Below are 13,014 nucleotides of genomic sequence, written 5' to 3'. Positions count from 1 at the left end.
CATAGGATGAAGATCCAATGTTCTTTTTATTTGTCTATTGTTACTTACATTGGATGGTTGACTAGAGAGACATTCTTTGTGAGCACTGCTTTAGACAGAGCTACCACAGGAAGCAGGAACTGAATGACATGAGAAACAAAAACAGAAGGAAGTAAACCCTCAGCTACCACCACATAAAAACGTTACCATGGAATCAATTTTGTCAAATAAAAAAGAAAGAAAAACAAAAACAAGACGACCTTAATACATAATTTAATCATTCTTGCGCAGGAAATCTATGGGTTAAAATATTCTCTTAAAAAACTAAACAGACAGACAAAGGGTTTAGATTTAGGTTTCATCTTGGTTGAGAGGACAGCATGGTTTGAGGCACTGGTTTTTCAGAGGATTTAGGAGGAACTCGCCCTAGACCACCAACACAGTATTAAGACAGCGGCAATGGACAACATTCTGAACCTACTTTTAAAATGTGCTGTGTTTTTTCCGCTTAAAATATTTATGGGCAAGAGACAGAGAATCGCAAAAAAAAAAAAGAATAAATTAGGCTTTAGTTTGAATATCAGACAGAAGATGGAGGTAATGCATGCATCCTGGAGAGGACACACAGACACATTAAACACAGAGAGGTATGGCAAGAGCTCCCCCGTCAGGAGAAGCATGGTTATTACACATGAGTACATTGAGCTCAGGAAGCCCCTGATCAATTGATAAATGCAATAGAAAGTCCAAACTCTTGGAGAGCAATAATGCGTTGTCTCCAATGGCGCCCTCTGTAAAGCAGAGGGTGCCACATAGTCCAAGGACAGGAGGACAGGCATAGGGAGAGGACAGCATACACAGCATGGGGTTATACAGGATTTAAAGTGTCAGACATGGCCAATTAAAGAGATTATAAGGTATAGGTGACTAAACTGACTGTCTCAGTGTCTCAGTTCACATGTGCAACATTTCATATTCACATTCAGCCCCTCGCTGATCTCAGGTCAGGTTCCCCCGTTTTACATCCTCAACGTATGATTAGGTGTTGAGGAGGAAGAAAAGAGAGAGAGAGAGAGAAAGAGAGGCGGGGGGGTGTACAGTAATTAGCCATGGGATCAGAGAGCTGGGGTCCAGTTCACAGGTCGTTGGGGTTGACGATGGTGAAGTCAGAGTCTTTGCTGTGGGTGGAGCCCTCGTCCGGGCTGGAGGAGCCCGAGGTTCCGGCGGCCATCAGTGGGTCGTGGAAGGGCCCCGCGGAGCCCTCCGGCTCCATCCGCACCAGGCTGCGCCCCCTGTGGCGGATGGGAGGGGTGCGCTCTGAGCCCGGCCCACCCCCGTCTGCTCCTCTTCCTCCTGCCCCTCCCTCGGCCTGCAGGTCTCCGTCCTGGGACACCAGGATGTAGTCGTCCCAGTTCTTGCCCTCTGAACCCAGGGATGACGCCACCTAGAGAGACAAAACAGAACAGAACAATGGGTCTTAGGGAGACACTTCTTTGTTATTTGAAGATATATTTCTGCAACACTGGTCTTAAATCCAACTGACAACCCCAGATGTCGTGATATTGTGGCCAGATTGAGCCATTGACCATATTCATATGGCCGCCATTTTGCTCTTCATACTTTGTTGTTCTTATTTCATAGTAAGACGAAGAATCTCTAAAAAAATGTGAATAGCCCATCTAGAAGCTGAAAATGTGATGCTTTTTTTTTCTTCTTTTTTTTTACATTTGGGTCCCACTCCCAATGATCCCTTCCTAGAATTGTAGCAGAGCGAAGGTCATGAGACTGCAAAAAAGAAAACCCTAAAAAAAAACATTTAAGTAACAGTACCAAAGTGAAATGTACACAGTCACTGTCCACCGGCAATGCTTCTTAGCCAGCGCCGCTAGCCTTATTAATTAACCTGCTACTGTTGTGTTGTCTGCACCTGTTCGTCCTCTTCCTTCTCGTCGGCGCTTCCGCTGATGCCGTCCTGGTCCGCGTGGCGGCCCTGATGCGGGCTGTGGTGGGCTGTGGCGGGCTGCGGCTGGCTGCTGGCCTGCTGCTGCTGCTGCTGCTGCTGCTGCTGCTGCTGCAGCTGCTGCTGCTGCTGCTGCTGCATGGCGGCGGCCGTGGAGGTGTAGTGGTCGTCTGCGATGGTGATCTCCTCGTTCTCCTCCGCCTCCAGCTGGCTCTGGTTGAAGCGCAGCGAGCCCTTCAGGATGTCCTTGATCTGGGCGGGACGAGCCATGTCGTTTAGGTTAACCCATTTAGGCCTATACAAATTATTAGGCCTATACAAATATTTTGACCCGCTTTAGTCCACTTGACAGAATGTGAACCCTGGCATATTGAGTACACCAAGGTTTTATGTTAGAAATGTTGAGTAAGGGTCCCCAGCATGTAGAAACTGCCGGATGCTAACTTGCATATGTTGGGCAATTTTCATAACTTGCATAATTAGCTTTAATTAGCATAATCACCTATAATAATGGATAATATGTCAAAAACTGATTGGCCGAAGTCAAAATGGCCGTTTTAAACCTGGAAATGGCCAATTTGGCCATATACCAACTTAAAGTGGGAGGATTTTGATACATTTTTGTTGATTTTCCAAATGATGAAGTGACTATTTTTGGTAGGCTATTGTGGCAGTCATTGTTCTAATAATTAGTGTGTGGATTGTCTATGTTTGGCTTTTGAAATGCAGAATATGTATAAGCATATAAATAACCACATTTATAATTTAATTCATAATCAAAATTTCAAAAAAGTATCAAAATCATCCCAATTTAAGTTGGTATATGGCCATTTCCGGTTTAAAACGGCCATTATGAATTTAGAAAATGTCAGAAATGGATTCAGCATCCTCAATGACCCCCAAAACCACTCCAATATTGTTCAAATCGGCCAATCAGTTTTTGACATATTATCCATATAGGTGATTATGCTAATTAAAGCTAATTATGCAAATTGCCCAACATATGCAAGTTAGCATCCGGCAGTTTCTACATGCTGGGGACCCTTAGTACTCAACATTTCTAACATAAAACTTTGGTGTAACCAATATGTCCGGGTTCACAATGGGGCTCTATGGGCTGGCAAGTAGACTACTTCTGTAAGTGTCTTCTAAATCCTTCCAAGGTTTTTAGAAAAAAACTACACTATGTTTCTATGTCAGTGGTTCTCAGACTTTTTCATGTCAAGGACCCCCAAAATATACATATATTTGGCCACGGACCCCCATCTCAAAATGTTTAGTTCCAGGGACCCCCAGGAAGCAGAATTTGAGTTACAAATGTTTGCTTTAAAAATACCTATATTCAATATTGGTCCTCAAAGGTATAGTAACACACACACACACACACACACACACACACCTGTTTAAGACCTGCCAGCGACACCAGAACCTCGTCCTCTTTCTCCAGGTTTTCTTGTAGAATAACTTCCTGGATCTTACCTGTGAGACAGAGACATACAGCTACAGGTCACACTGATGTGAGACAGAGAGATACAGCTACAGGTCACACTATGTGAGACAGAGAGATACAGACATACAGCTACAGGTCACACTATGTGAGACAGAGAGATACAGCTACAGGTCACACTATGTGAGACAGAGAGATACAGCTACAGGTCACACTATGTGAGACAGAGACATACAGCTACAGGTCACACTATGTGAGACAGAGAGATACAGCTACAGGTCACACTATGTGAGACAGAGACATACAGCTACAGGTCACACTATGTGAGACAGAGACATACAGCTACAGGTCACACTATGTGAGACAGAGACATACAGCTACAGGTCACACTATGTGAGACAGAGACATACAGCTACAGGTCACACTATGTGAGACAGAGAGATACAGCTACAGGTCACACTATGTGAGACAGAGACATACAGCTACAGGTCACACTATGTGAGACAGAGAGATACAGACATACAGCTACAGGTCACACTGATGCTAATCTACCTGTGAGACAGATACATACAGCTACAGGTCACACTGATGTGAGACAGAGAGATACAGCTACAGGTCACACTATGTGAGACAGAGAGATACAGACATACAGCTACAGGTCACACTGATGCTAATCTACCTGTGAGACAGATACATACAGCTACAGGTCACACTGATGTGAGACAGATACATACAGCTACAGGTCACACTGATGTGAGACAGAGAGATACAGCTACAGGTCACACTATGTGAGACAGAGAGATACAGACATACAGCTACAGGTCACACTGATGCTAATCTACCTGTGAGACAGATACATACAGCTACAGGTCACACTGATGTGAGACAGATACATACAGCTACAGGTCACACTGATGTGAGACAGATACATACAGCTACAGGTCACACTGATGTGAGACAGACATACAGCTACAGGTCACACTGATGCTAATCTCTCCAGACAGCCTCAGAGTCGCCACGCTTCAAAGGAAGAGAGACAGACCGTGTGGGCGTCCGCCTTTCTTTGACGACGGCTTGCCAGATTGCACTGATGCAAACAGACAGACATTCATACTAATTCTTTCTTCTTCTAATATAGTCCACTGTATCAATCAGGGTTCCCACACATTTTTACCAATTAATTTCCAAAACATTTCCAGAATATTTAACCCAATTTCCAGGACTATATAACAATAATTCAGCTCAATAACAGGTTGCTTACTCCTATGCGCAATGCCCAAAGACAGGTATTGAATGCCAGTGGTTCTCAACCTTTTCAGGCCGTGACCCTCGAAATAATCATGTTTTAACTAGGGAGCACCAAGAGTTGAGGAATTTTGTATAACACGGTTCTATTGTGAAAATAGCAGATCTACATGCTCACAACGCCTTGCGTTGCGAGGCGTTGTGAGCATGTAGATCGGCTATTTTCACAATTTATGCCTCTATATATTTGACAATTTGGCCCATGTTAAATTTGTCATTTCAGAGGTATTAACAAAATCAATAACCAAAGACAATGCATAGCTATTTTTTCCAGGACCTTCCAGGACCCTTGATAAATTCCAAAACTTTTCCAGTACTGGAAAAATATTTTTCTAATTTCAAAATATTTCCAGGAATTTCATGACCGTGGGAACTAGGGGTGCCACGGTTCGTGTAGTCCACGGTTCGGTTCGTACCTCGGTTTTGGGGTCACGGTTTCGGTACGGTTCGGTACGTGTTTTCCATAAAAAAAAAACAAGAAGTTTGACTTTCCAAAAATCTCTTTTTATTTTGCTTCTAAGCAAATTGAATTATAACAGTGCCTCTTAGCCTTAACGTGGGTTAAAAAAAATAACAATATAAAATAAAAATAAAAAGGGGGAAAAAAGATTTTCTTTTCTATTATCATTATCATCAATAGGCCTATTGGCCATCGTCTTCAGTTACAAGGTGCTTTAGTTATGAACAAATTGTTTTGCACACAACAAGAGATACTATAGTAGGCTTCAAGCTTGAGCAAATAGCCTCTGTAAGTTTTCAGTCATTACTATAACCAAAATAGACGGGTGTGACTGAGTGTGTTCACTGTGTTGCCAGATTTTGCGAGAGGAATAAGCAACCAGGTCTATGAAAACAAGGCTTAAATAAGTGAATATAGGCCACGTGAGGTCTTTAAACCTATATACGTCGGCTATTTGAAAGTGGCCGAGCCGATCTACAAGCTCACCACCGCATCCACCATTATTTAGCATACAAGCAACTTTACATAAAAACAAGCTCAACGTGGCTTATAATAATCAGACATGGCAGCACACCATGCGTTGTCCCTCCACTATGCAGCCACTGAGACAAGCCTGTGTCTGACACTGGCTGGGGGCTACGCTACGTTTGGCTTTGTTGCTTGCTAACGCTGCCTGCTATGGCCAGTCTAAAAACAGTCTGTAATGATGTATGGGACTAACAACAACAAGCAGATTTCTCCTGGACTTGTTCTCCATGTTACAACAACTAGCCTACAGTGCGTGCGCTCCGCACTGCACAGTTTAGCGACTACCAAGACTGACTTTGTTTTGTTTTTCCATCTCTGTGAGGACTCAACTGCTCTGCTCTGCTGCGAGTGTGAATGTCGCTCTTGTTACAGAGTAGGAGGGCTACGGTGATTGGACATTAGTGCGTGTTTACTCGCGGAGCGGGGTTTAGTGGAGATTGTCTTGTGCACGATGCACAGTGGCTGTCCAGCTGTAAGAAATTAATTAATTGCAAAACCGAAAGTCCGCGGTTCATAAAGGCGTATTGAACCATGCAGGGCGTACCGTACGGTTCGGTTTTATACCGTGAACCGTTGCACCCCTAGTGGGAACCCTGATCAATTCAAATCTGAGGGTTGCAGTTGCGTGCGCTGTCATGTGAGCGTGTGCAGAGGTCTACAGTCAGCAGGCGACTCACAGATATGTGTGTTCATCATCTTGGCACAGTATTTACTCATGGCCTCCAGGTCGTTGATCTGACCCTGCAGGAAGGACACCTGGGCCTCCAGGTCCTCATCCTGATGAGCACACACACACACACACACACACACACACACACACACACACACACACACACACACACACACACACACACACACACACACACACACACACACGGAGAGTCAGAGTGGAATGGGGGAGGGGTGGTGGTCGATGAGAGGAGGGAAGGAAAATAAAGGGCAAACAGGGAGACAAGAAGAAATAGATGAGGGGCCGCCCCCTGCCCTACTGGTCCAGGCGCATACCACTTAGGCATTGCCACATAGGCCTAGCGGCGTCGCCGGTTCGATTCCCGATCCGGACAACCTTTGCCGCGTGTCACTCCCCATCTCTCCCCCCATTTCCCGTCAGTCTACTGTCCTATCAATAAAGGCATGAAAGCCCAAAAACAAATATTTAAAAAAATAATAATAATAAAATAAAAAAGATGAGGAATTAACCACACAATGGACCTGAGTTGCAACTGTACTTTAACCATCTCTTGGCTAAAAATAGCCGATCTACATGCTTGCGAGTGTGTCATATACAATTACAGTGACACAGGACAGGGACAGAGACCACGGTAGCGAGACAGGTCAAAGACAGACAAGAACACCACCACAGAGGACAAGCACACCAACTCACGCTCTCTTTCTTGCCCATGGACTTGCTGTGGGAGCGCGAGCGGCTGATGGCGAAGAAGGACTCCTTCTTGGTGGCAGAAAGAGGCGGAGACGACGTGCTGCTGACGTCACTTCCCCTGGACAGAGGGAGGGGCGGGGAGGCCGGGGCGTGGCACATGCTCTCTGTGCTGGGGGAGGAGCTTAGTGTCCTGGAAGTTTGGCCTGGAGGAGAGAGCAAGGAAGGAGAGAGAGTGGGAGATGGAGTGAAAGAGAGAGCGAAAGAGAGAGAGAGAGAGACATTGAAGAAGAAAAAAAAAGAGATGAACTGAGACGGAGGAAGACCGATGTACAGATGGAGTGAGATGACATACTGTCTCAGGCAAACATAACTACTGTACTGATCTTTTCTCTCTATGCAAATACAACATTACTATCAGTCTCCGTTTAGGAAAGGTACAATGCAGCAATACACTGTCTAGATGAGTTGACAAATTAAAGGAAAAACCAACATAAAGGGTCTTAAGGCCGCCAGAACAGTTTCAACAGGCCTTGGCATAGATTTAGTCAGTAACTCTAGTGGAGACAAGGAACACTATTCTAACTGTGACTGTACTGGAGCACACAATATTTCCTAATGTTGTATTTTAATGACTAGAAGCTGGCGTCTAGTCGGCGACCTGGCCAACTCGGAACAATGTAAATAGGGAATGAATGCCCCGCCCTTTAGGACCCGTTTTGACCATCTGTCTGCCTGTGTCCATTTATGCCCATATATGGAGATATCTGTATCTGTCTGTCTGTCTGTCTGTCGGCGTCCATTTTATGTCCATATATGGAGATCACTGCAGTTATAGTTCTGGGTCCATTTTATGCCCAGATATGGAGATATCTGTCTATCTGCGTCCATTTTTTGCCCATATATGGAGTATCTGTCTGTGCCTCCAACTGTGTTGCAGACACAGTGCCGGTTCCCCCTTTAATGCAAACCTCATTATACCTGTTGTCATAGGACCCGTTTTGAACATCTGTTTGCCTGTGTCCATTTATGCCCATATATGGAGATATCTGTATCTGTCTGTCTGCGTCCATTTTATGCCCATATATGGAGATCTTTGACCATCTGTTTGCCTCTGTCCATTTATGTCCATATATGGAGATATCTGTATCTGTCTGTCTGCAATCCATTTTATGCCCATATATGGGGGCATTCATTTTATGCCCATATATGGAGAACGCGCGTGCCCGTGGGACGAACGGTTCTCGAGATACGCGGATTACATACATACATACACACACACTCACAGAGATTTTTTGTTGACTCATGTGGCGTACGTGATGTCAGAGCCTTTTATGAAGTGATGTCACAATGAGTCAGAGCTTTCGCCGATTTCCTCCGGAACAGCCTGATGTCAACAATCAACCCCGCATAAGGAGATTCCGAACGTTTCGCGCCGGTTCGGGAAAACCACGCGTCGGGTCGGGTCGAGACCCGGCACTGCACTCCGTGCCGTGGCGGGGAACGCGCGTGCCAAATCTGAAGCCGGTGGGACGAACGGTTCTCGAGATACGCGGATTACAGACACACAGAGACTTCTCGCAATTTATAGATAGATGAGATATGAGAGCACTGAGTCTGTGAGGGTGGATATGGCGAGGCTTTCAAGTGGGAAAGGGCTACTTATTTTGGGCTCCTTCCATTTGTGCCAGCCTATAACAAACCCTTTGTCAGAGGACTTTTTCCTTTTGCCATCTTGATCCAAAATGGAGGTCAACAGGGACTGCTCAACATTTTCATACACAGAGCCAAAGAGCATGACAGGGTGTTCATTTATTAATTGTGTCATGCAGTCCACTTGTATGGAAGAAGATGCATTCTGCTTCTCAATTATTCTGGTTTTTCCTTTTACTTATCAGTCATATGTCATAAGTCATATGTGTGTATACTGTAGATACAGAAAGACAGACGGGTAGATAACACTGTCATGTTACTTTCTGAATAAAAATGTCTGAATAAACATTATTTTTAAAAAGTGTATCAGAGTATAGGAATGTAGAAGCTGGTAGATTTAGGACCGATAACAGTTTGCCAACTGAAAAGAAACAGTAATAAACAAAACACCTGGCTTTGTTCAAGTTGAGCATTAATGAAGTCTTTCCTCATCTCATCTTGGCAGTTTTATGTATGTATTTGGCCTGCCATCTGCTGGCCAAATGTCAGTATAACATGCAATATATGGAGTCTATAATACTTCCCCCTAGTGGTGAAAAAACTCATTATAGACAAAAAGATGTTTTATATTGTCTAGCATTGAAGGGTGCAATAGTTAAACGAATTGATTTAATCAATCATAAAAAATGTGCTAATAATGAATAAAAATGAAATAATCAATTAATAGTCAATCCCTATTTTGGGCATGTCATGAGCTAAACATTCAAAAACTGTCAAATTAGTAAAAACTTTGCAGGACACCGTTGTGGTACAAAGTATGAAATAGGGTTTAAGTTGTTAATCGATTAATCTGAAGAAAAAAACGGCCCCGGACCGTACGTTGAGAAACAGTGAATTAAAACACACACACTTATCAGTTAGGCATGCCAACGATCACACACAGCACACACACACACAAGTGGTTGCCATGGCAGCAGTTACCTTGTGTGTCAGTGTAAGTCTGGACTGGGAGAGAGACCTGAGCCAATCCTTCTGAAACTACATCTAACAGACAGGAGAATCAGGCTGAGGCCACGCACACACACACACGGATGCACGCGCACACACACACGCGCACACACACACACACACACACACACACACACACACACAGACACACACACACACACACACGCGCGCGCACGCACACACACATACAGGGTTGGGATCCGGAGGAGCTGTATCCGACATTGAAGAACTGGAATGGGTTCCATCACATTTGGATATTTTCCCCTCACACTGTCATTGGTATGTGGACTTCAATTCTGCTATACCAGTGGTTCCCACAAACAAACAAACCAACATAAAGTTTAAGTGTATAGATTAGAGGGGTATTGGCACATTTCTAAAGTGACAATTTAAGGACTTTTTAGTACCTCTAAAATGACATATCAATATTTCTAATGAGGTGAATCAAGTAATGAAATGATTAAAATATAGGAATCGTTAAAGGGAACTAAGATTTGTTAAGGAACCGGAATCGTTAAAATCCTTAAATGATCCCAACCCTACACACATGCACTCACACATACATACATACAATACATACACATACATACATATAAAAAAGCCAAATTTGCCTACATCCAGACAGAAAAAAGGTTATTAAATATCTACGTGCAGTTAATTCACCAGTTAGTTAAGTACAGTCCCAGCACTGAGGGAATTGGTCAATAGTTACTGTAGCTACAGTCAATTAGTAGGTAAAGTATAATCAAATAAGAATGCATGTATGTGTATTATAACAAAGGAGAGTGAAATGGACCACTTAAAGCTGCCTATGACATGGCCAGAACAGGGACGCTAGGGTCCAAGTGGTTAAACTAACTGCATCAGTATCAGACTATCAGTCAGTGTTTACAATGCTCTCAGGAGTAGAGCCCGACTGATGACAGAGGTTTTGGTCCGATGCCGATTTCGGAGAGCCCCAAACGATAGATGTATTGACTGATATTTTGTAAAAAAAATAAATTAAAGGGGCGCCCGCTGGCCTAGTGGTCAAGGCGCATACCACATACTAGGCTATGATGCCTGCTGGCGTCGCCGGTTCGATTCCTGATCCGGACGACCTTTGCCACATGTCATTCCCCATCTCTCTCCCCGTTTCCTGTCAGTCTACTATCCTATCAAATAAAGGCATAAAAAGCCCAAAAAACAAAAACAAAAAAATGTAAAAAGTGAAAAATAGAATACTTCATTCATACACATTTTTTATTTAATTTTATTAAAAAATTAATTGAACAACTTAACTGTTCAAAAGTAGTACTGCGCAAAAATGGCAAATAATTGGTATGGCTCATCAAACTCTACTCATTAAACACCTGTTTGAGTGTTGCTGCATCAGTGTTGCTGCATCACCCTGCCTACCTTTACTGAGGTGAACGGGCATACTCTCAGATTTGAGCAGGCGGTAGTGCGGTGACTGGGGGTGACTCTGTGTCTGCAGAGGGGCGTTGGTCGACGGGGCTTCGGACAGCGGGCGCGGAGGCGGGACGGCGGTGACGGGCCCCGGGGTGGAGGAGCCGTGGGGCGCCTCGCTGTTGATTGGCGAGACGCCGCCGGAGCCGCCCGCGATGGCCGGGGCTATGAGCTTCCTGCCGAAGTTCAGCAGGCTGCTTGACACCTTGTTGATGTTCAGAGGAGCTGTTTTGGCACTAGCACTGGAGGGAAGGTGAGAGACAGAGAAGGTAAATGTAAGAAAAAGATCGAGATAAGAAGAGACAACATGACGGAGAAATAGAGGGAGATTGAGAGAAAGAGCGCATATCGTTATGTCCAAAACAATTCGTTTTGCATTTATCATTTAACAAGTGAAAACAGCCAATATACAAGCACACAACGCCTCGCACCGCGAGGCGTCGTGTGCTTGCAGATCTGCTGTTTTCACTACTTTTGTGCGACGGCCTTGTATGATGAGGCAGGGCTTTACTTTGCGAAAGAACATACAAATTTGAAACTGGGGAGATACGAGGTTTTCACCCGACAACGAAGATATTGAGAGCTGTGTAGACAGGACAAGAACTACTGCAGAAAGTGTCTAACTATAAGCACAGGAAGTAAAGGCCCACAGGATGTTCTGGTAGGCTGGACAACATGTGGCACTGTACTTCCCAGTTAGACACTCTCGACAACAGTACTTTTCCAGATTTTATCTCTTTGTGAGATGGAGATAAGATGGTTAACCACAAAAACGTTTCTACAGTACCGGTATATTATTTTGAAAATAGCCAATCTGCAAGCTGACAACGCAACTCAGCGCGTTGTGAGTTCGTAGGTCTGCCGTTTTCAAAAGATTTTAAATTAAAGTGGGTTAGAGCTATGTAGGACTATTACCGGGTCTTGTTCACCAGGTCAGCCCCTCTGGTCTTGTAGTAGTCCAGATTCTGTTGGAACTGGTAGTTGACGGGCCGAGGATTGTTCTAGATAGAACAGGAAAGAATAATAAATCACTTGAACTGCACTGCTAAACATTTTTACAGGATTATTGTGGGAAAACACAAGCATCATCCAAATTGATAGTCACATCTGATGCACGGCAGACAAGGAGGGGGTGGTGGGGTGGCCATTTATGTATGCCTGAGCTGACAACCATGTAAACAAACAAGCGTTCATTTGTATTTCCGACTGGGTATCTACAGTATCCATGAGCCGGGGCCTACGAGGTGGCAACCTGAGTGTGTGTTTCTGCCACATTCCATCACCCTTCCCTCTGTGCCATGCCATAGATCAGGGGTCTTCAACAGGGGGTCCGGGACCCCTAGGGGGTCCTCAGAGTTACTACAGAGGGTCCTCCAAATCTTTGTGTGATAGAAACTTTTTTTCTCCTTTTTTATATGCATGCACTTGAACCCTAGTGTCCATATCCTGAGAACTTTAGCCAAAAATAGCAGATCTACAAGCTCACAATGCCTCGCAGCGCGAGGCGTTGTGAGCTTGTAGATCGGCTATTTTAGTACAGAGTGAAAGGTCAAGTTTGACGGTTCAAGTGGTTAACTACCTGAAAAGACAAATTGACATGAATCCAAAATACACTGATGATTGTGCTGTCAAACGATGAAACTATATGGAATCTATACAAAGGTTGTGGGGGTCCCTCCCTGCTTCATCTCTCTCACTCAACTAAGGGGTCCTTGGCCTGATAACATTGAAGACCCCTGTCATAGATTGTGTGGTGGTGACTGCATGCGTCAGTGGCCATGGCGAGGGCGACAGGAGATTCCATCTCCTGTCGCCCTCTCCATGACTGATGGTGTGTGTGCATGTGG

At 44.4% G+C, this 13,014-nt stretch overlaps 1 protein-coding gene across 3 annotated transcripts in view; it reads right to left on the bottom strand.

The window, feature by feature from the left end:
• Positions 1-236: 236 nt before the first annotated feature.
• The window catches only part of tbc1d5 (TBC1 domain family, member 5), a 33,395-nt gene continuing 20,617 nt past the window's right edge, over positions 237-13,014 (bottom strand). Inside the window, exons 16-23 of one of the 3 annotated variants that reach the window (XM_080735674.1) lie at positions 12,083-12,168; positions 11,117-11,409; positions 9,692-9,754; positions 7,064-7,263; positions 6,357-6,456; positions 3,339-3,418; positions 1,907-2,191; positions 237-1,423 (exon numbers count right to left, since the gene is read on the bottom strand). In XM_080735674.1, coding sequence (XP_080591800.1) covers positions 1,115-1,423; positions 1,907-2,191; positions 3,339-3,418; positions 6,357-6,456; positions 7,064-7,263; positions 9,692-9,754; positions 11,117-11,409; positions 12,083-12,168 — 1,416 coding nt within the window. In that variant the 3' untranslated portion in view covers positions 237-1,114. Of the gene's footprint in view, positions 1,424-1,882; positions 2,192-3,338; positions 3,419-6,356; positions 6,457-7,063; positions 7,264-9,691; positions 9,755-11,116; positions 11,410-12,082; positions 12,169-13,014 lie in introns of all 3 variants that reach the window. The other 2 variants (XM_080735676.1, XM_080735675.1) reach the window with 2 other exon arrangements.

This window comes from Nannobrachium achirus, assembly GCF_963921795.1.
Source record: "Nannobrachium achirus genome assembly, chromosome: 10".
In the NCBI taxonomy this organism is placed as follows: domain Eukaryota; kingdom Metazoa; phylum Chordata; class Actinopteri; order Myctophiformes; family Myctophidae; genus Nannobrachium; species Nannobrachium achirus.
The sequence above is the reverse complement of the archived record's forward strand: the minus strand, read 5'-3'. Positions and strand labels throughout refer to the sequence as shown.